This window comes from Tachyglossus aculeatus, chromosome X4, assembly GCF_015852505.1.
Source record: "Tachyglossus aculeatus isolate mTacAcu1 chromosome X4, mTacAcu1.pri, whole genome shotgun sequence".
Taxonomy (NCBI): domain Eukaryota; kingdom Metazoa; phylum Chordata; class Mammalia; order Monotremata; family Tachyglossidae; genus Tachyglossus; species Tachyglossus aculeatus.
The window spans coordinates 16521691-16544822 of record NC_052098.1 but is presented as its reverse complement, the minus strand read 5'-3'; the positions used below and the strand labels follow the sequence as shown (position 1 = coordinate 16544822).

General features: G+C 52.1%; 1 protein-coding gene across 1 annotated transcript; it reads right to left on the bottom strand.

Moving 5' to 3' along the window:
• Positions 1-850: 850 nt before the first annotated feature.
• KCNV2 (potassium voltage-gated channel modifier subfamily V member 2) lies at positions 851-20988 on the bottom strand. The gene is made up of 4 exons (XM_038769514.1): positions 19621-20988; positions 11996-12232; positions 2642-2653; positions 851-883 (listed from the first exon to the last, which is right to left on the bottom strand). The coding sequence occupies exons 1-4, from the start codon at positions 20986-20988 to the stop codon at positions 851-853; spliced, it is 1650 nt and encodes a 549-aa protein (XP_038625442.1).
• Between the last annotated feature and the right edge of the window lie 2144 nt (positions 20989-23132).

Here is a 23132-nt window from a genome sequence, read left to right as displayed (position 1 = left end):
ATGCCACTGAATGAATGAATGAATTTTCCCAAGCAGCGTGCTCTGCGCAGTGAATGCTCAATTAATACCATCGATGGATTTGATTTTTGATTCAGAAAGCATTTTAAGGTGAGGAATGTCGTGACCTTGATATACGTGTCTCCGTGTTCCCAGCTATTCCAAAAAATCCAGGCTCTCCCACATCAGTCGACGATATTTACTGAGCACTAACTCTGCGCAGAGCATTGCACTAAGCAGGCAGGATCCGTGCCCTCAAGGAGCGCACGGTCTAGCGAATTCTTCGACAACTCTAAGCCGGAAAGAGCCAACTCCTCTAAGCTTCCGAAGTCCTCATTTTTGTGATTTCTGGGAAAGGGATGAGGGTTTAGACAGGGTTGGGAATTCACAGGAACATTAAGCGATCTGGCCAGGAGACTGAGACCACTTCAGATCCACTTCTCGAGTCCGAGGCCCTGTCGCTTTAACCTAATCACCTCGGGCAAGCCCCTACTGCTTTCTGGGCCTCGGTTTCTCCATCTGTGAAAAGGGGATGAGAAAATTCCTGCCTCCTCCTCAGAGGCTGGTGGGAGATTTAATGAACTAGGGTAAAGAGCTTTATCCACAAGGTACTGAAGCAGTGCTGAATAGTAACGTTTAAATATTATTAGCGGTACTCATTACGAAAGGAAAACTGCAGGAAATATGAATTGCTTCCCTTCTGATTGCTTTTATTTCCTGCACATCTCCTTATGTAATTAAAGTGTTTGGGTGGATTATTGGATTACGCCTACTCAAAGCGTGACCTGCAAACTATTTAACAGACTGAACGACGGAGTCGAAGGACATATGCCGACCGTTTATCTATTCCTCCTTAATCCTTCTCGTAGCTGGGCGTGAAGGACCGCTGAATCATAGCCCTCAAAATGGTGGATGAGCGACGGCCCCAATCTCTGCCCTAATAATAGCAGTGCTCATAATAGTAATCATAAGAATAATAAGCGGCATTTTGTTAAGCGCTCACTATGTGCCAAGCGCTGGGATAAGTGCAAGATAAACAGGTCAGACGCAAGCCCCTGTCCCACGGGGGGCTCGCGGTCGATGCCAGCGGCACGGAGTGAAGAGCGGAGCAGAGGGCTTTGACGTAAGCTCCTCTCATCACCGTCCCGGTGCCACTGTTTCACGCCGTCTGGCTCCGGGCGGCCCTTATCTTTTTGGGGAGTGAAGCCCACTTTGTGTTTAAGGATGCCCGTTCTTTGCGACCCTCTCGTCCCAACCCCAAAAAGAGCGAAGGTTGGGCCGCTTTCTGAAATCTCGGCCAACCTAGATCGAGTTCCAGTCACGACCCCAGCCTTTCTCGCGTCCATCATCATCATCAATCGTATTTATTGAGCGCTTACTATGTGCAGAGCACTGTACTAAGAGCTTGGGAAGTACAAATTGGCAACATATAGAGACAGTCCCTACCCAACAGTGGGCTCACAGTCTAAAAGGGGGAGACAGAGAACAAAACCAAACATACTAACAAAATAAAATAAATAGAATAGATATGTACAAGTAAAATAAATAAATAGAGTAATAAATATGTACAAACATGTATACATATATACAGGTGCTGTGGGGAAGGGAAGGAGGTAAGACGGGGGGGATGGAGAGGGGGACGAGGGGGAGAGGAAGGAAGGGGCTCAGTCTGGGAAGGCCTCCTGGAGGAGGAGAGCTCTCAGCAGGGCCTTGAAGGGAGGAAGAGAGCTAGCTTGGCGGATGGGCAGAGGGAGGGCATTCCAGGCCCGGGGGATGATGTGGGCCGGGGGTCGATGGCAGGACAGGCGAGAACGAGGTACGGTGAGGAGATTAGCGGCGGAGGAGCGGAGGGTGCGGGCTGGGCTGGAGAAGGAGAGAAGGGAGGTGAGGTAGGAGGGGGCAAGGTGATGGACAGCCTTGAAGCCCCGGGTAAGGAGTTTCATCTCACCTGAATCGGGGCCCCAAGTGGTTTTTGCTCGTCTGCCTTTGATGGTTTTTCTTCCATATTTTCCCTTCTCTCCACTTGGCTTTGTGGGGCCCGGTAACAAAAAAACTAGTCCAAATCCTCCCTGCCCTTTTAGCACGAGTGCACCTGGGATTGTAAACTAAACCCTGCAGATTCCTTAGAATCAACATCGCTCTCCTTGGAGGTACTTCCCAAGCGCTTAGTACAGTGCTCTGCACACAGTAAGCGCTCAATAAATACGATTGATTGATTAATTCTTGGGAATGCCAGAGGTCCTGAGGTCCGCCCCACCCCCAGTTACGTTCGTCCCAAGATGTCAGCGACAGTGATACCAATTCTGATTTGATTACTTTATACTCACCCGAGCACTTAGCGTGTACTAAGCCCCCAAGAACTAACTTTAGCAGTTTCACTTGTTTCTGTAATAATGATGGTATTTGTTAAGCACTTACCCTGTGCCCAGCCTTGGGATAATAATAATAATGGTGGCATTTTATTAAGCGCTTACTATGTGCAAAGCACTGTTCTAAGCGCTAGAGAGATTACAAGGTGATCAAGTTGTCCCACCTGGGGCTCACAGTCTTAATCCCCATTTTTTCCAGATGAGGCAACTGAGGCCCAGAGAAGTGAAGTGACTTGCCCAAAGTCACCCAGCTGACAAGGGGCGGAGCCGGGATTCGAACCCATGACCTCGGACTCCAAAGCCCGGGCTCTTTCAACTGAGCCACGCTGCTTCTCTGGTAGATACAACATAGGTCAGGCTGTATCCCTGTCCCACACAGGGCTCCCACTAGAAGAGGGAGGGAGGGAGAGCAGGTATTTTATCCCCATTTTACAGGTAGGTAGCTTGAGGCACAGGTTAAGCGAATTGCCCAAGGTCCCAGAGCTGACAAGTGGCAGAGCTGGGACTAGAACCCATGTCTTCCGGGTTCAAGTACTTTGCTCTTTCCACTAAGCCACCAAACAATCAATCAAGCAAACTGTGGTATTTGTGAGCACTAGAAGCAGCGTGGCTCAGTGGGAAGAGCCCGGGCTTTGGAGTCCGAGTTCATGGGTTCGAATCCCGGCTCCGCCAATTGTCAGCTGGGTGACTTTGGGCAAGCCACTTCACTTCTCTGGGCCTCAGTTCCCTCATCTGGAAAATGGGGACTAAGACTGTGAGCCCCCCGTGGGACAACCTGATCACCTTGTAACCTCCCCAGAGCTTAGAACAGTGCTTGGCACATAGTAAGCGCTTAATAAATGCCACCATTATTATTATTATTATTATTATTACTGTGTGCAGGGCACTGTACTAAGCACCTCGCTTAGTCCAGGCGAGATATGATAAGTGTTTGGATCAGTGTAGTAGCAGTTTGGGTGGAGAGGGAAGGGTGAATTTTAGTGATGTTGTGAAAGGTAGAACTGACAGGACCTGGTGACAGATTCATTCATTCATTCATTCAATCGTATCTATTGAGCGCATACTTGTCAGAGCACTGTACTAAGCGCTTGGAAAGTACAATTCGGTAACAGATAGAGACAATCCCTACCTAACAACGGGCTCACAGTCTAGAAGAGGGAGACACACAACAAAACAAAACAAGTAGACAGGCATCAATAGGTTGAATATACGAATGAGAGAGACAAGTCGAGGATAATGCCATTCATTCATTCATTCAATCGTATTTATTGAGCGCTTACTGTGTGCACAGCACTGTACTAAGCGCTTGGGAAGTACAAGTTGGCAACATATAGAGACGGTCCCTACCCAACAGTGGGCTCACCGATTATTAATAACAATTAGCAATGATATTTATAATAATATAATACCTATATGATATAATAGTTTACATAAATCACATATGAAGTATCTGAATTAAATGATTTGCCTAAATGTAATCTTTAGAATTGTAATTATTCATGATAAGTAATGACAGTTGTCAATTCAATCGTATTTATTGAGCGCTTACTGTGTGCGGAGCACTGTACTGAGCGCTTGGGAAGTACAAGTTGGCAACATATAGAGACGGTCCCTACCCAACAGTGGGCTCACAGATTATTAATAACGAGTAGCAATGACATTTATAATAATATAATACCTATATGATGTAATAGTTTACATGTCACATATGAATTATCTGAATTAAATGATTTGCCTACATGTAATCTTTAGAATTGTAATTGTTCATGATAAGTAATGACAGTTGTCAATTCAATCGTATTTATTGAGCGCTTACTGTGTGCGGAGCACTGTACTAAGTGCTTGGGAAGTACAAGTTGGCAACATATAGAGACGGTCCCTACCCGACAGCGGACTCACAGTCTGGAAGAGGGAGACACACAACAAAACAAAACAAGTAGACAGGCATCAGTAGCAATCATTCATTCATTCAATCATATTTATTGAGCGCTTACTGTGTGCAGAGCACTGTACTAAGCGCTTGGGAAGTCCAAGTTGGCAACATATAGAGACGGTCCCTACCCAACAGTGGGCTCACAGTCTAGAAGTCGCTTAGAACAGTGCTTTGCACATAGTAAGCGCTTAATATATGCCATCACCATTATTATTAGTAACAAATGCCATTAGCATTACTGTTGAATCGTATTTATTGAGCGCTTAGTGGGCGGGGAGCACTGGGGAAAGCAGCAGGGGACACAGAAGAGTGAGCCCGGATGGGCACCGCGCTGATGGCCCCCGAGCTCAGGATCCACACGCGGTTCCAGGGCTCCGGGTGCGGCGGCGGCGCCGCCATCGCCGAAGGGTCAGGGGTCAGAGGTCAGAGGTCGGGAGCCGGAGCCAGAGGAGGCCGATCGACCGGCCGGCGGGAGAGGCCTGCAGCGGATACGAATGAGAGAGACAAGTCGAGGATAATGCCACGGTTATGGACTTGTGAGACAGGGAGGATGGTGGGTGCTGTCGACTGTAAGCTCGTTGTGGGCAGGGAATGTGTCTGCGGACTCTTTTATATTTTACTCCCCCAAACTCTTAGCCCAGCGCACCGCACGCCGTAAGTGCTCAATAAATGCAAACGATTGATGGATTCCTGTGCTGGAAAACTCAGAGGGGAGACAGGGTTTGGGTGTGAAGATGAGGAGTTCTGTTTTTGGACATGTTGAGTTTGAGAAGTTGGCGGGGCACCCAAGTAGAGAGATCCTGAGGCCGGAGGAAACCTGAGACTGCAGAGAACAAAGGCCAAGCCAAAGGCGGAGACGGGGTCAACTAAGGATGGTAGTTGAAGCCTTAAGAGGGAATCAGTTCTCCAAGGAAGTGGGTGGAGATGGAGAGTAGAAGGGGACCAAGGGTTTAATAAGGGTTGGGAGAGACTTTTCCACTTGCGAAAATCAAGGGAAAAGCAACGAGCAGGAGGTAACGATAGAGCATTGAAAAACTGTGCGCCGAGTTCCGCCCTAACACGTGTTTTGGCAAGCATGTCGATAGGGAATCAGTCCACTTGGTTACACCGAGACTTCGGAACAGGTGAGCCCAACTACGGCACAAGTTCTCCCCGGTAAGAGTTTTGTAGGAACACAAAGGACGAGGTATACGGCAAACAAGGCGACACATCAGGAGCACCCGATACTCCGGCATGGCATCGTCAGACACTCACTTCTACCTCTGGGCAGATTCGGAAAGGCTGTACCTGGCAGCCGCTGATTGGTTAAGGAATAGTAGGTGGAGGACGTATTTTTCGCGTTGACCTCTTGATACCTAATGTCCACGATTCTGCCTGGCACTGTGGTCCGAACTATCAGTTTGTTCCCGAAATAATCGAGCACAAATGCTGATCGAGTGAACGCGCAATGCTTCCTCCTGGTTGCCAAGGGAACAGGGTGTGAACTGGCATGACTAGAGGTGGGAAGGGGGGAAGGAGATGTGTGAATGCATGAGAAAGGAGCTCTGGGCACTCTCCGGCCCGACCAGATCATTTAGGTGATTTGATTTAATAATTGTTTGCATTTGCATTACTAAATGAGGAAACCTAGTGCCAGAAAGCCCGGGTAATCCTTCCAGCTGCTTCTTGGCAGGCCGGTGTAGCTGGCTATACCAAACCACGTCTCGCAAGCAGAGGCAGTTGCCAGCGTCATCATCAATCGTATTTACTGAGCGCTTACTGTGTGCGGAGCACTGTGAAAATCAAGGGATTTGCCAGCGTCGGCCAGCGTCGGCAGAGGAGAGTGGAAGGGCGAGCTTTCTGTAGTGTAGCGACGGATCTGGGGCTTTCCCCAGAGTTCCCGTGGGGTGAGGGTCCAAGCATATCTGTCGGGTGTCTCTCTTTCCCTTAGTTGGGCCTTAAATAGGAGGTGTGACTCCCTCCACAACGGGCGGTCTTTCACCGGTACTGTGTAAGTGCCGAGCGGATGATAATAATAATAATAATAATAACAGTGGTATTGTTGAAGCACTCTGTGCCAGGGACTGTACTAAGTGCTGGGGTGGATATGAGCAAATAGGATTGGACACAGTCCCCATCCCACGTGGCGCCCAGAGTCTCAATCCCCAGGTTACAGATGAGGTAACGGAGAAGGGAAGTGACTTGCCCATGGTCACGCAGCAGACCGGTGGTGGAGCTGGGATTAGTACCCAATCCCTTCTGGCTCCCGGGCCGCTGTGACCCGCAGTCGTAAATGTTCAGCAGCTGACGGTGGGTTTCTCCGGCTTTCCCTTGGGAGGGGAGGTGGAGGAAGATGACGAAAAGGAATCTGTGGAGTTGGGGCCTTGACTATCCCCCGCCTTCCTATTTTCCCCGTCTGCACAGTTGCTGTAGTTGACACTGACATTGAGCCCACTATTGGGTAGGGACTATCTCTATATGTTGCCAACTTGTACTTCCCAAGCGCTTAGTACAGTGCTCTACACACAGTAAGTGCTCAATAAATACGATTGATGATGATGATGATGATGCAGAGGGACCCTGGGAGATAGATCCCTCCCCTTGCCCCTGGACAGTTGCAAAGCTTGGCGACACACTTCCCCCCTTCCAAGCCGTACTGAAAGCTCACCTCCTCCAGGAGGTCTTCCCACACTGAGCCCCCCCCCATTTTCCTCTGCACCTCCTTCCCTCCCCATCAGTAAGCGCTCAAGAAATACGATTGAATTGAATGAATGAATGAAAATTCTATTCATTTTATTAGTGATGTGTATATATCTATAATTCCATTTATTTACATTGATGCTATTGATGTCTGTCCACTTGTTTTGTTATCTGACTCCCCCCCTTCTAGACTGTGAGCCCGTTGGGTAGGGATTGTCTCTATTGGTTGCCAAATTGTACTTTCCAAGCGCTTACTACAGTGCTCTGCACACGGTATTCAATCAATAAATGTGATTGAGTGAATGAATGAATATCCAGCCTGGGCCACATAGGGAAATTGAAATCACTAAACAAACACCCAGAGATTGATAAGCTCAAGCTCTATTTCAGTTACAATCCCCCGCCATGGAAAAGCAAGCACACGTTTTCCTTTAAGCCTTTCATTTCAGGAAATCCTGGCACCTTCGAACCAGTTGCCCCGATCTGACGGAAGGTTGTTTTCCCTTCTTTTTTCGGTTGCTTTGAATCAATCGATGGGTTGGTGGTATTCTTCTAGACAGGCTTCTAGACTGGGAGCCCACTGTTGGGTAGGGACCGTCTCTATATGTTGCCAAGTTGTACTTCCCAAGCGCTTAGTACAGTGCTCTGCACACAGTAAGTGCTCAATAAATTTGATTGATTGATTGGTATTTGTTGAGTGTTTACTGTGTGCAGAGCGCTGTACTACGCGCTTGGGAGAGTCCGGTACGACAGAGTTGATAGACACGGTCCCTGCTCCCAAGGGCTGACAGCCTAGATGGGGAGGCAGACATTCATGCATTCATTCAATCGTATTTATTGAGCGCTTACTGTGTGCGGAGCACTGTACTAAGCGCCTGGGAAGTACAAGTTGGCAACATAGAGAGACGGTCCCTACCCAACAGCGGGCTCGCAGTCTAGAAATTAATATGAACCAATCAATTATGTCTAAGGACGTGAGTGCTTGGAGCCGAGGTAACTTTGAACTTTGAAAACAGGGAACTCTCCAAGTGAGGCTGGGTCTTTTCCCTTCCAAGAGAGCTGGTAACCTGTCATCTTCTGTTGTAATAAAACTAAGATAAAACACCTAGATTGTGGAATAAAGAAGTCAGTAAAGGTTATGTAAATAGCAGATCAAATGGCACCAAATCTGTTTTGCCGGCAGCTTGCTTAAGAGGGGAAGCCAAATACCCATCGAGTTTTTTTTTTTTTTTTTAAAGAAAACAGTCAGTTGGTGGGGCACCCAAGTAGAGAGATCCTGAGGCAGGAGGAAACTTGCCACCAACTTTCCGACTACGGTGCTTCCTGTCATTTTTCAGTATCTCCGGCTCTGCCTGGATTCAGCCTTTAGGTCAAAGCCTGACTTGGGCCCCTGGGAACCGCTCCAGATGGCCGTTAGGAGGGATGGATCGGAAGTCACCGCGTTAACCGCTCTGTATCCAAATTAGAACAGCAGATTTAGCGGCTCGACGGGCTCGATATAGCGATATAACATCTGGGGGGCAGCCATTTCCGTCGGAGACGTCTATCGCTCCGGGCAGAGGCCGTGCCAGTCACAGAGCCTGGCTTTCCTTACACCCAGGGCTGCCGTTCGGGCTGTGGGCGGGGAATGTGTTTATTGTTATATCGCACCCTCCCAAGAGCTTAGCACAGTGCTCTGCGCACAGTAAGCGCTCCGTAAATACGATCGAATGAATGAGTTGAAGACTGGAGAGCGACGGTGGCTTGGGTGTCTTCCTTTCTGGCTTCCGTTAGTGCCGAAAAAGGCCAATTACAGTTTGTGTAACTGTGGGTAGTCCCTGCCCTTCAATCTTTTCATTCCCAGGCACCCACACGGAGACTTGGTTTCCAGGTGGAGTGAGTCCCAGGGGGCTGTCCTTCAGAGAGAAAAAGGGAGAAACCAACACCTCATCATCTTGGGGGTCGGAGGACGTGGGTTCTAATCCCGGCTCCGCCACTTGGGCAAGTCACTTAACCTCTCTGTGCCTCGGTTACCCCACCTGTAAAATGGGGACAGAGACCGCGAGCCCCATGTGGGACAACCTGCTTACCTTGTATCTACCTCAGCGCTTGGAACAGCGCTCGGCACGTAGTAAGCGCTTGACAAATACTATAATTATCATCAGTCTTTGTCCGCCAAGGCCGAATAGACTGCAACGGCTCAGCACGGTTGGTGACGTGGAATAAAGAAAAACAAAAACTTCTTCACCCTTTCAACCTCAGGGATGCACTGATGTGTTCCACAAGATTTTCCAAACTCAGAGGATCAATAAGAGGCTTTAGTACTATCTGAAAACAGAAACACTCTTGACAGCTAATAAATTACTGCAGCGGGGTCTCCCCCTTCCCTCATCTCTTCTCTCTCTCCCCCCCTTTTTATTCTCTCGCCCGCTCTCTCTCCTCTCCCTTCTTCCATCCCACTTCAGGTTCGAAAGTCTTCATTTCCAAAGGGCGTATGAAATGAAATTGCTCCCCTTGCTTAAGATCCCTTGAGGACTTTATGTTTTAATGAGATAAGTGGCCCGAGGAAGGAAGGTAGAACAGGTTGTGAGAAGGGGGCCAGGTGATGGAGCACATTCAGGGGGTCTTCCCTCCCTCCCTCCTTCCGCTAACCTGAACGGTCCCAAGGCAGGGTGGAAACTTGACTCTTCGGCCTGTACCATTTGCAAAACAGAAATGACAGATGGGCTTGCGGCTTTTCGAAGAAAAGAGGGAGAAATCCCTTTTGGTCGTGAATCAAATCATATCCGCCGATAGAGAGAGACGTAGTCCTTTTGTCTTAACGTACGTTTTAATTTCCATGGATAAGCTGACCTTAGAGGGCTGAGCTAGGACGAGCCGTAAAATGCGCCTAAGATGGCCTCCCTTGAAATAATAAATAATTAATGTGGTGTTTGTTCAGCGCTTATTATGTGCCAGGCACTGCACTAAGCACTGGGGTAGCTGCAATACAGCAGCGTGGCTCAGTGGAAAGAGCCCGGGCTTTGGAGTCAGAGGTCATCGGTTCAAATCCCGGCTCCGCCACTTGTCAGCTGTGTGACTTCGGGCAAGTCACTTCACTTCTCTGGGCCTCAGTTCCCTCATCTGTAAAATGGGGATTAAGACTGTGAGCTCCACGTGAGACAACCTGATCACCTTGTATCCCCCCAGAGCTTAGAACAGTGCTTTGCACATAGTAAGCACTTCACAAATACCATTATTATTATTATTATTATTCTCTGGGCCTCAGTTACCTCATCTGTAAAATGGGGATTAAGACTGTGAGCCCCTTGTGGGACAACCTGATCACCTTGTAAATTCCCCAGCGCTTAGGACAGTGCTTTGACTTCTAGACTGTGAGCCCACTGTTGGGTAGGGACCGTCTCTATATGTTGCCAACTTGTACTTCCCAAGCGCTTAGTACAGTGCTTTGCACACAGTAAGCGCTCAATAAATACGATTGATTGATTGATTGCTTTGCACATAGTAAGCGCTTAATAAACACCATTATTATCATTATTATTATTCAGACCCAGTTCTAGCCAGGGATCCCAGTCTACAGGGGAGAGAGAACAACCAGGACCTGGGTTCTAATCCGGGCTCTGACACATCTGCTGGGTGACCTTGGGCAAGTCACTTCACTTCTCTGGACCTCAGTTACCTCATCTGTAAAATGGGGATTAAGAGTGTGAGCCCCACGTGGGACAGGGACTGTGTCCAACCTGATTAATTTGTATCTACCCCAGCGCTTAGAACAGTGCTTGGCACATAGTCAGTGCTTAACAAATGTCTTCATTAATTTAGGTTCAGTAGGCTTGAAGTGCTGGGCAGCAGCGCCATGGGAAGGAGTCAAAGGCGGATGATCAAGTGATCAAGACGTTGATCAAAGACAGAGACTCAAGTTTTTACCGGGTGGAAGAAGGCAATGGCAACCCGCTTCCGTATCTTTTCCGAGAACACTCTACGGATACATCTACCAGAACGACTTTACAACAGAAGAGGGGACGTTCTGAAGAGGGTGTGCCCATGGAGTCGCTATGGGATGGCAACGACTCGACGGCATTCGAAGGAGGCTTGAGGTAGGATGATTTCTCATGTTAACTATTCAATTAACCACGTTCCCGGTGTCGTGACTGGCTTATTAGGCTCACGTCTGGTATGGGGCTCTAGATGGCCAACACCTCAAGGGAGGGAGCGTGTTCTTACTCGTGTGCCGCCTAGTAGGTGCTCACTTAGGGTTGGTGAATGAAATGAATTCAAACTGTTGAGAATATCCATTTGTGATGATGAGGTATCTCCCCCTTGGTGAAGCGTATCCATTTTGAGCTGGGTTTGACGATTGGATTGTAGTCCTTACCGAAATAATGCTTTTCACCTCTCAAGGAGGGAAAGACACACTTCTGACTCAGGTCCGTAAATCGTTCCGTTGGTTTCTGCAGAACCCGGAGGGACCCTACCATCGTTTTAACGTTCACCTGCCTTGGAAAGGGAGATCCCCTTTGGCCCAGTGAGCATACAGATGCTAACCGGAAAACTGCCCGAGATTCCCCCGACTGTCAATTTAGCGAGCCGGGATTGGGTCCGTTTGTCTTGCGGGGCGTGAACGGTCCTGCCGATGGTTGCTGATTTCCCAGTTTGAAGCGGTGAAGGGGTTGCTTGGTTAAAGGCATGCCAGGGGGTTTCTGAGAGGGACAAACGGACCAAATTCATCTCCAGAAACTTGTCGGAGTTCTAGTGTCGGCTTCGGGACGTCTTAACTCAGACTGCGGAATCCGGCAGCCGCCTGTAGCTGACAAAACCTATTTGCAGAATGAGTGGGACCAAGAGGAAAAAAAACCCCACAGCCCTTTTCTTCAATGGGTTCTCTCTGTATTAGTCTTGTTTATCTAGTGTTTATTCTTCTCATCGGCCATCCCTGGAGCTCCCAGGTGACCGGCTACAGCAGTAGCGCTGTCTCCTTAGACCTCGAGGAGCCTTAGTGCCCCGTCTCAGGGGTCTGATGGGTGACACTTCTCGCCACACATTCGGACAGCTTCTTCATGGCTCTCCCCGAAAAGTTCACCTGGCCTCTTTCCCGCCGGATGGCCGTGTATTCATAAGCCTTCAGCTTGCTGTAGTAATCCGAGAACTTGTTGTAGAGAATGGAGATGGGCATCCCGTTTAGAATGATCCCAAAAGCGATGCAGAGAAAAGCAAACAGCCGGCCCAGGTGCGTTTCGGGGCACATGTCCCCGTAGCCCACGGTGGAGAGGCTCACCTGCAGGAGGGGAGAGAAAAGCCTGTGAGGTTCATCGGAGAAGGGGCAAACTCCCGCCTCTGCTCCCTCTGGATCGGGGAATGAGGGGGCGACGCGGCAGTGTGGTGGGGCTCTTCCATCTTTTTCCAGTGGCAGGAGCTGAGGGTTTATTTATTTTTTTGAACGACGTTTGTTTAAGTGCTTACTATGGGTAAGGCATTATAATGATGGCATTTGTTAAGCGCTTACTATGTGCAACTAAGCACTGGTGTAGATACAAGCTAATCAGGTTGGACACAGTCCCGGTCCCACTCGGGGCTCTCAGTCTTAATCCCTGTTTTACACAGGAGGCAACCGAGACCCAGTGAAGTGACTTGCCCGAGGTCACACAACAGACAAGTGTTAGAGCCGAGATTAGAACCCCGGACCTTCTCACTCCCAGGCCGGAGCTCTATCCACGAGGCCACGCTGCTTCTCTTTACCAGCGGAATCTTGGAAGCGGGGCCATTTGGAAGTAGGGTTACGTGTCCTTATTTTTAAAATGGTATTTGTTGAGCGCCTACTATGTGTCAGGCGCTGTACTAAGCGTTGGGGCAGGTATAAACTAAGCTGGTTGGACACAGTCCGTGTCCCGCATAGGGCTCACAATCTTATTCCCCATTTTACACAGGAGGTAACTGAGACCCTGAGAGGCGAAGTGACTTGCCCAAGGTCACACGTCAGACAAGTGTCAGAGCCGGGATTAGAACCCAGGTCCTCTGACTCCCGGCCCGTACTCTTTCCACTAGGCCATACTGCTTCCCCATTGTTCATTTGCATGAACATTTTCAAAGAACTGACTTGTTTATTTAGGAGGGAAGACAAGCAGCCGCTCTGGATGGTTGGGAGGCAGCCCAGCATAATGACAAAGACTGGTTAGGTGACCTCTCGAGGTCCCTTTCAGCTCTAGGAGTCGTCCTGGTGTCATTTTCAGGGCCGGGGTTGTTGTTTCTGTCTTTCCACTTTTCCTCATTTCATACCCTCCAATTTTTCCACTGAATTTCTTGATGCTTGGTGCTTCTGGAAACCTTTCCATAGCCACTCTCCTACTGGGAAAGCATTTCTCTGCAATTGCCAAGCCCGCTAGTGCTCCCTGGTAATAGGCCGAGAATCCCTGGGTTCCAGTACGGGTTGCCAAAGTAAAGCTTTCTGCACGCTGCTGGATTACAAAGGTGGCTCAAGCCCATCCATTCAGAGCTGTTGTCTTTTTTTTTTTCCCCCGGTTCTGCCCTGCCCAGCCGGTTCCAACGATCCCCCCGCCTTGCCTGTCTCCCCTCCCCAGCCTCAGTGCCCCATCCTGTCCCCAGCACTTCAATCCGGGAGGAGCGTGGAGAACCCTGACAGCCGTTTCAGGCGGTCCTGTGGCCACACCCCTGCAGACTGCCATTTCCCTTACCTGTAATCCCTTTTAAGGTCTGTCTCCCCTGTTGATTGTAGGCTTTTTTTTAATGATATTCGGTAAGCCCTTACTATGTATTGAGCGCTGTCCTAAGCATAGGGGTGGATATAAGTTAATCAGGTCAGACGCAGTCCCTGACCCACGTGGGGATCGCAGTCTAAGTAGGAAGGAGAACAAGTATTGAATCCCTATTTTGCAGTTGAGGAAGCTGAGACACAAAAAAGTGAAATGACTTGTCCAAGGTCACCCAGCAGGCAAGTGGCAGAGCCAGGTTTAGAGCCCAGGTCCTTTGGCTCCCAGGCCCAGACTTTATCCATCATTCCCCCCCTTTTAGACTGTGAGCCCACTGTTGGGTAGGGACTGTCTCTATATGTTGCCAACTTGTACTTCCCAAGCGCTTAGTACAGTGCTCTGCACACAGTAAGCGCTCAATAAATACGATTGATTGATTGATTGATAAAGCAGGTTGGGCAGACAAGGAGGCTGGGGAGGGGGAAGAGGAAGTGGGCGGGAGGAAAGGAGGAAGAGCGGAAGGGGGAGGAAGAAAAGGAAGAAATGTAGAGAGGTAGTAGGGAGAGGAGGAAAAAAGGGGGGAAGAGGAGAAAGGAGAGGAGCGGGAGGAGGAGGGTGAAGAGACCCGGGACCTTTGGAACCTTTTTTGGTTTTTGACTTTTAAAGGCCAGCTCCCCACCACCAATGCATAAGCCATCTGCCAGCGTGGGCAATAAGCTCCGGGAGGGCAGGGATGGGGTCTACTGACTCTATTGGACGTAGTACGGTGCTCTGCACAGAGGAAGCACTCGGGATCGTTGAAAGATGATTGAAATCGGCCTGTGGCCCGAAGGAAAACCTGGCAGCAGGGCTGTCCGGGAGAAGTAGAGGGGGGTGAGGAGGATGCCACCTGGTACAGTGGATCTGGAGTGGGAGGCTTTAAAGAGAGGACGTTTCGCTGGGAGGGGCAAGGTCCAAGGTGCTTCACTAATGTGTCCACTAGATTTGGGCAAGAAGTTACCCATCATCCCTACTGCTATCGGCAGCGGAAGCAGCAACCGTAGCAGCAGTAGCACCATTATTTTTTATTGAACGCCTCTGGGTGCAGAACAATGGTACACAGCATTTGGGGAACATGCAATAGAAGGCAAAGACACACCTCTGCTTTCGTAGAAGGGTTTGCAATTCAATAGCGCAACGTACAATCTAATGCTATGACATGGAAACTGATATGCTTTCCCTGGCTTTAGATGTTTGGGGTTTATTTTCATTTTATTTTTGGTTCTCCTCTCATCTCTCCGGCCGTTCATTCTCGGTCTCCTTTGCGGGCTCCTCCTCCCCCTCCCATCCCCTTACTGTAGGGGTTCCTCAAGGTTCAGTTCTTGGTCCCCTTCTGTTCTCTTATCTACACTCACTCCCTCGGTGACCTCATTCACTCCCATGGCTTCAACTATCATCTCTACGCTGATGACACCCAAATCTACATCTCTGCCCCGCTCTCCCTCCCTCCCTTCAGGCTCGTTGTCTCCTCCTGCCTTCAAGGCATCTCCATCTGGATGTCTGCCCGCCATCTAAAACTCAATATGTCCAAGACTGAACTCCTTATCTTCCCTCCCAAACCCTCCCCTCTCCCTGACTTTCCCATCACTGTAGACGGCACTACCATCCTTCCCGTCTCACAAGCCCGCAACCTCGGTGTCATCCTCGACTCCGCTCTCTCGTTCACCCCTCACATCTGATCCGTCACCAAAAGCTGCTGGTCTCACCTCCGCAACATCGCCAGGATCCGCCCTTTCCCCTCCATCCAAACTGCTACCCTACTGGTTCAATCTCTCATCCTACCCCGACTGGATTACTGCATCAGCCTCCTCTCTGATCTCCCATCCTCCTGTCTCTCCCCACTTCAGTCTATACTTCATGCCACTGCCCGGATCATCTTTGTGCAGAAACGCTCTGGGCATGTCACTCCCCTCCTCAAAAATCTGCAGCGGCTACCAGTCAACCTACGCATCAGGCAAAAACTCCTCACTCTGGGCTTCAAGGCTGTCCATCACCTCGCCCCCTCCTCCCTCACCTCCCTTCTCTCCTTCTACTGCCCAGCCCGCACCCTCCTCTCCTCTGCCGCTAATCTCCTCACCATACCTCGTTCTCGCCTGTCCTGCCATCGACCCCCGGGCCTGGAATGCCCTCCCTCTGCCCATCCGCCAAGCTAGCTCTCTTCCTCCCTTCAAAGCCCTACTGAGAGCTCACCTCCTCCAGGAGGCCTTCCCAGACTGAGCCCCCTCCTTCCTCTCCCCCTCCCCATCCCCCCTGCCCTACCTCCTTCCCCTCCCCACAGCACCTGTATATAATAATAATAATAATGGCATTTATTAAGCGTTTACTACATGCAAAGCACTGGTCTAAGCGCTGGGGAGATTACAAGGTGATCAGGATGCCCCACGGGAGGCTCACAGTCTTCATCCCCATTTTACAGATGAAATAACTGAGGCCCAGAGAAGTTAAATGACTTGCCCAAAGCCACACAGCTGATAAGTGGCAGAGGTGGGATTTGAACCCATGACCTCTGACTCCAAAGCCCGGGCTCTTTCCACTGAGCCATGTTTGTACAGATTTATTACTCTATTTATTTTACTTGTACATATCTACTATTTATTTTATTCTGTTAATATGTTTTGTTTTGTTGTCTGTCTCCCCCATCTAGACTGTGAGCCCGTTGTTGGGTAGGGACCGTCTCTATATGTTGCCAACTTGTACTTCCCAAGCGCTTAGTACAGTGCTCTGCACACAGTAAGCCCTCAATAAATACTATTGAATGAATGAATGAATGGCATCCATTCACCCCACTCTCATCCCCACAGCCATATCTGTGATTTACCGATTTATATTACTGTCCATCTCCCCCTCTGGACTGTCAATTCCTATTGTCGTGCACTCTCCCGAGAGCTCAGTACAGCTTCTGCACACAGTAAGCGCTCAATATAGGCCATCGATTGATTGATAATGGATGGCAGGTGGGCCTGGACCCCCATTTAGCCACCCTGTGTCCACTCTGGGGCTATTATGGCTTTCGGGAGGATAGTACTGGAGCCGCTTCTCTAGTGCCGAAAGGGAGGCAAGGATCTTGAAGGATCTTAGTACAGTGCTCTGCACACGGTTAACGCTCAATAAATAAATACGATCGAATGAATCTTGATTCTGGAACAAGTCCTAATCCCAGTTTTCGGAGCAGGGAGAGCGAGCCTGGGTGGTTTGAAGTCTCCTTGGTCCTGACATCTCCCTCCCCCCATCCTACTCCTGCTGGGCGACATTTCCCCCGTTTCCCCCACCTCACTCTGCTGTTTAAAATGGAGTCCTCTTCTTTTCTCACCTCAGGGATTTTCTTATGCCTGCTCGTGAATCAGGTGGTTGTGGAGGGCACAGGGCTGGTGAGAGATGGAGGGGAGAAGGTTGAGGGGAACAATCCCTTGACTCCCCCTCCCAGATCTTTTCAGTCGGTCAGCCAGTCAATCGTATTTATTGAGCGCTTACTGTGTGCAGGGCCCTGTACTAAGCACCGGGGAGAGTACGGAATATCATTATAACGGACGCATCCCCGGCCCACAACAAGCTCACAGTCTGGAGTGTGGGAGCTTCTCGGCTTCCCACGCTCCGGGGCAGGCGGGGCTGGGGGCAATGGGGGGCGGTGGGGGTGTCCTACAAGCTCCTGTTCTCTTCCCTCCGCTCAGGAAACATTCACAAAGGGCAGCAAGACTTGGCCTGAATAGTGAGACATCTTCTTCATTGCTTCGGAGGCCTGCTCCCGCTGCCGGTGGTGAGCCCCAGGTCTTGGGCTGTGAGGCAGAGGGTGAGCGGGGCGGAGCGGAGAGGTCACGGAAGAGGAAGAGGAGGATCTGGATCCGAGTTGCCGGGGCCACCCGCGCGGGCATGCTGAATCCTGCATCCTGCTGGGTGTGCCGGGGTGGGACCGGAGGAATGTGGTTCCTTCCAAGTCCTGGATTGCTACCAAACTCTGTTCAGATCCAGGCATGATAGGAAACCTTCCCTGGAGAAATTCCCTGGCTCCAAGCCGACGCAGCCCCTTTCCAGAATCTATCGTTTCGGCTTCCCTCCACGGCTCACGTGGCGAGAGATTTCAATCAGGAGTGGGCCCAATCTATAATACCTCTGCTGCGCAGCTCATCTTCTCAAAATGCTGCTGAGAACGCTTCACTGATTGAGGGCTTTCACTAGCTATTCACGATTGGCATCGCCGAATTTCTGCCTTTTGTCAAATGAGACGGAGTGTTTCAGTCAGTGGGATGCCCTCCCAAGCGCTGCTCTAGGCACTGGGGCAGATACAGGATGATCGGATCCGACACAGTCCCCGTCCCGCATGGGGTTCACAGTCGAAGTAGGAGGAAGAACAGGGATTGAATCCCCATTTGTGCAGATGAGGAAACCGAGGTGCCGAGAACTTAAAAGTGAATCGGCCGAGGTCACGCAGCAGAGAAGTGACAGGGCTGGGATTAGAACTCAGATCCTCTCACTCCCGGGACTGGGCTCTTTCTACTCGTCCCCGTCGCTCCTCACTAGGCAGCGTTTCTCCTCATTTCTCTCGACCCCAAAGAGAAACTCACAGTTCCTTCATGATTACTATTTAACTCAGTGCTCTCTGCCAGCTAGCTCCTTCCTACCTTTCTACTCTTTTCTCCCACCACATTCCAGCTCACGCTCTTCGCTCCTCCCAAGTCAACCTCCTTAATCTCCGTTGCGCTCCACAACGCAACGAGCAAGCAAGCAATCGATCGTATTTAGTGAGTGCTTACTGCGTGTAGAGCACTGTACTAACCATTTGCAGGAGTACAATACAGCAGGAAGCGCTCGATAGCTACAAATGATGGATCGATTGATTCCTTCGCTGGCTGCCATCTGGGAGGAGACGAGGACTGCTCTTGATTTACAGCTTCTATGTCGTGAGGAAGTCTTCTGGTCCCCGGCATAAGGCAAGAGAAGCTGCGCTCAGGTGGTTCTGCAGAGGCGGTCTAGCGTTTGACGATAGGCCCCAGGGTACACCTGGCCAAGACGAGACGGCTCGCAGCGTGGCCAGAGCGTGGCCGAGCGGACCTGGGAGTTAAAGGACCTGGATTCCGATCCCCGTTGCGCCAAGGGCCTGCTGTGTGACCTTGGGCGAGTCGCTTCATTCCTCTGTGCCTCGGGTCCTTCAAAATGGGGATCCAATTTCTCCCTCCCCCGGAGATGGTGAGCCCCCCCGCGGGACCTGATTATCGTGTATCTGCCCAGCGTTTAGTACAGTGCTTGGCATGTAGTAAGCACTTAACAAATGCCATACTTATTAATGTTATCATTACTACCAACTCTGTTGTAGTGTACCCTCCCAAGCACTTAGTACGGTGTTCTGTCCACAGTGAGCGCTCAGTAAATACCACTGATTGGTCGGTTGACTAGGCGGCCCCCACATTTGGTTTGCCGTCTTTGTCACTTAATTAGGGAACCCATCTAGGTTTCCTGACTTTCGGTCTCCCGCCGTACCTGCGAAAGAGACCACGTTCTCATCTTGCCTATCCTGGTGCAGTTCTGAGCTCTGCCCCCGTTGGTAGCCTTTCCTGCATCTTTCCAGGATCCCAGGGTCCACCCTGTTAAATATGCCAGACCACGGACATAGGAAGAGCTGGAAATGGCAATGGCAGTGCCGAAGGGGGCTAGGGGTGGGGTAGCGATGATGGTCCCTGGGTGGGAGGAGGAGGAGGAGGAGGAGGATGGGTCACCAGGGCTACCGGATCGGGGAGGAGGAGGAGGAGGAAACGGGTCACCGTGGTTTCAGGGAGGAGGGGACCCCGCGATTGCGAGGTGGGAGGAGGAAGCGGGGGAGAGCGGGAGCTGCAGAGGCCGGCGGGGCAAGGCGGGGAGAGCGGTGGCCCGGAGGAGAGCCGGAGAGGCGGCGGGCGAGGGAGGGGCGGGCCAGGGCCCGGCTACTCACGGCGGCCCACCACCAGGCGTGGGGGATGCTGGTGAAGCGGGTGCCGGCGACGTCGTGCTCCACCGAGTAGACGGCGGCGGAGAAGGCGAAGACGCCCATGGCGATGAAGAGCAGGAGGCAGCCCACCTGCTGGTAGCACTGGCGCAGGGTGAAGCCGAAGGCCCGCAGGCCGGTGGAGTGGCGGGCCAGCTTGAGGATGCGGAAGATCCTCAGCAGGCGCATGATGCGCAGCACCTGGCCCACCTTGCCCACCCGGCCCACGGTCTGGAGGTCTCGCTCGCGGGGGCCGGCCCCGCCGCGGGCCCGCTCGGCGCCGGTGAAGCACTCCAGCAGCAGCTGCAGGTAGAGGGGCAGGATGGCGATCAGGTCCACGGTGTTGAGGGCGCTGCGGACGAAGCGCCGCAGGTCGGGCGTGGAGGCCAGCCGCAGCAGGTACTCCAGGGTGAAGAAGGCGATGCACAGGGTCTCCACGTGCTCCAGGAGGGGCCGGGGGGCCCCGGCCTGGGCCCGGGCCTGCTGCTGCATCTCCTCCACCGTGTTGAGGGCCAGGGCCACCACGGAGATGAGCACGAAGAGGCTGGAGGCCACCCCGATGGCCTTGGCCGCCGGCGAGGAGAAGGGCTTCTCCATGAGGTTCCAGAGGCGCTGGCGCAGGGGCCGGTAGCGGCGCGTGTGGCGGAAGAGCTCCTCGGCTTCCTCCGCCTGGGCCTGGGCCTGGGCCCGCAGCTCCCGCTGGATCTTCAGCTGCTCGCTCAGCTCGGCCCGCCGCTCCTCGAAGCAGATGCGGCAGCAGCGGGGCGTGTGCCGGAGCCGCACCCCCCAGTAGCCCAGCTCCTCCAGGAACCCGCGGGGGCACAGCTCGTCCTGCACCAGCAGCACCCCGGAGGCGTAGAAGTTGTAGATCCGCTGGAAGACGGCGGGGTCGCGGTCGAAGAAGTACTCGTCCCGCCGAGCCGCGTAGTCGTCGCAGAGGCCCAGCCGGCGGGCCCGGCTCGGGGAGGCCGCCAGGCGGCCCAGGCGGGTCTCGGGATAGCGGGCCAGCGTCCCGCAGCTCAGGCGGTAGCTCCGGCCCCCGACGTTGATGTTCAGCAGGCCGAGGGGCGCGGCGGGGCCGTCGACCTCCCACTCGGCCCCCTCTTCCTTCCGGTCCTCCCCGTCCTCCCCGTCGTCCTCCAGCTGGGAGGCGCAGTTGCCCTCGGGCCGTGGCGGCGGGCCCACCCGGGGGCCGGGAAAAGCCACGCTCCCGTGGCGCTGCCCACCTCCTTCCTCATCCTCCTCCTTCTGGTGGGCTTCCTGGGCGGGGGAGCTCTCGGCCGGTTTCCGGGCCGGGAGGCTCCCGGACGGGGCCCTCGGCTTGGGGTTCCGCATGGCGGGCCTGGCTGGGCCCCCCGACTCTCCCTCCGGCCTCCGCCTGCCCCCGACCGACGCGCCGGGGGAGAGAGGGAGATGGCCGCGTCGCCCGGCTGAGGACGGCTTTAATCTTGCTGACAGGGAAGATGCGAGCACTTCGAGAAGGGGATTTGGAAGCTCTTAGCCTGTTTCCAGCCCCCTCGCTCACTCTGTGACGTGAAGGATTATGGGCCCCTAAGTCTGCCGAAGAGACATGGTTTTCTCCGAGACCTCCAGATGGGTTCCCTGAGCTCAGGTGCGAAGATGGGCTTTGGAGGCAGGGGGTTCAGTGGTTCTCGGAGGACCGAGGGCATAGTAAAAAGCTCGTGAGCCCATCGACCATCCATCAGTCAACCAATCAGTGGTATTTACTGGGAGCTTACTGGGTGCTCTCGGCCCTTGGGATAATACAATATCTCCGAATCAATGAGGCGTTTATCGTCTCCACTTGTAAACATCCTCTACTCTCAGCAAAATGCCCGGATGAGAAGAGGCCAGCGTGAGCTGGAAGAACGTCGGAGAGTCTTCCCACTGGACTGCAAACTCCCGGCGGACAGGGTCCGTGCCTCCCGACACTACCGCATTCCCCCAAGCCCTTTGTAGAGCGCTTTGCGCACAGTGATAAATGCCCCTGATGGATTCATTCATTTATTTGTTCACCCAAGAGAGCGGAAATGCGCACGGTGAGCACCCGATAAATACCGTCGGTTGACGGGTCGATCGATCGATTGATACGGATCCTTCTCCAGAAAGCACGGGAGTAAATTTTGCTACAGAGAAATCCCCTGGGGTATTTGCCCAGAGCCACCCCAGAAGGTAGAATGGGAAAAGAGTGCCCTTTAACACGTGGCGCCTCCATGGTTTCCTGAAATTCACGATGTCCGAGTTAAACAGATCATTCTGGGAAGGTTTTGCAATTCTCAAACCGCCGGTGGTGAGTTTTCCGTTACGTTTCAAAACCCCCGGTGGACTTGGTCTGATCCTTCTCTCCCGTCTTATTTCTGACTACTGCTGCTCCCCTGCTGTCATCTGATCTTCCCCGGTTCTCCCCGGATGCTGCTCCCTCTCCTTTGAGAGTTCCTTTGCCTTGTAAGACAGTGTCCGCCCAGGCTACCCGAAGTGGAGTGTTGAAGTGATATTCCGGATAATTCAGGTCCCAAACCCTGGTACTGAGAAAAAACTCGGTTTTTAGGCCTGAGTTACCTAGACGACTAGCCTCCACGGGTCCAACGCACCGGGCCGATCGGTCAGTCGATCCATCCCACTTCCTTGGGCCTGGAGAGATGCAGCCAAGGTTGCTGTCTCTTTGTTAAATCTCCTCCAGCTCCTTCTCACGCTGTTATTCTTTTTTGCCCGTGAGTGAGTCTGAACCCCGATCACCTTTCCCCGCTCGGCTGATGAATCATGCCGTTAGCCTGCCCTCCCTTGCTGCCCTAATCGAAATAAACCTCTGCCCCTTGACTGCTGTTCCACCTTAGCCTTTGATCATTTTTCCCTTGGTGCTGGGTTCGCCTGCTACTCTCCCGGCCTGCCTGGCTGGAAGTCGCCATCTCTCACGCTCTCTCTGTCTCCCTCTCTATTCCCTCTATGGGGGATTTCCCAGATGTGGAATTAAGGAGGCTGCAAACCCTATGCATGCACTGCCCTGGGCTTCCCCAAGTGAATGCAGGAAGTGAGGGGAGTAGGGCGCTCAGGAACTGACACGGCAGTCCTTGGCTGAGATCGAATCGACCTACCCCGATGGAGTCGAGACTTTAGGCAGACTAGCGAAAAATGATGGTATTTAGTAAGCTCTTACTATGAGTCCTGGAGGGCGTGCAATAATAATAATAATAATCGAGGTATCTGTTAAGCGCTTACTATGTGCCAACCGCTCTACAAAGCACGGTGGGTAGATACAAGATAATAGGGTCCCTCATGGGGCTCACATCCTCAGCAGGAGAGAACTGATATTGAATTCCCATTTCGCAGATGACAGAATGGAGGCACAGAGACGTGTAATGATTCTCCCAAAGTCACACAGCAGACGGGTGGAGGAGTGGGGAAGCAGCGTGGCTCAGTGGGAAGAGCCCGGGCTTTGGAGTCAGAGGTCAGGGGTTCAAATCCCGGCTCCGCCACTTGTC

Coding starts and splice junctions, on each gene's coding strand:
- KCNV2 (XM_038769514.1), bottom strand. CDS start 20,988: ATGCGGAACCCCAAGCCGAGGGCCCCGTCCGGGAGCCTCCCGGCCCGG. Junction 12,233..19,620: donor ACGCCTGGTGGTGGGCCGCC/GTGAGTAGCCGG, acceptor CCCCTCCTGCAG/GTGAGCCTCTCCACCGTGGG.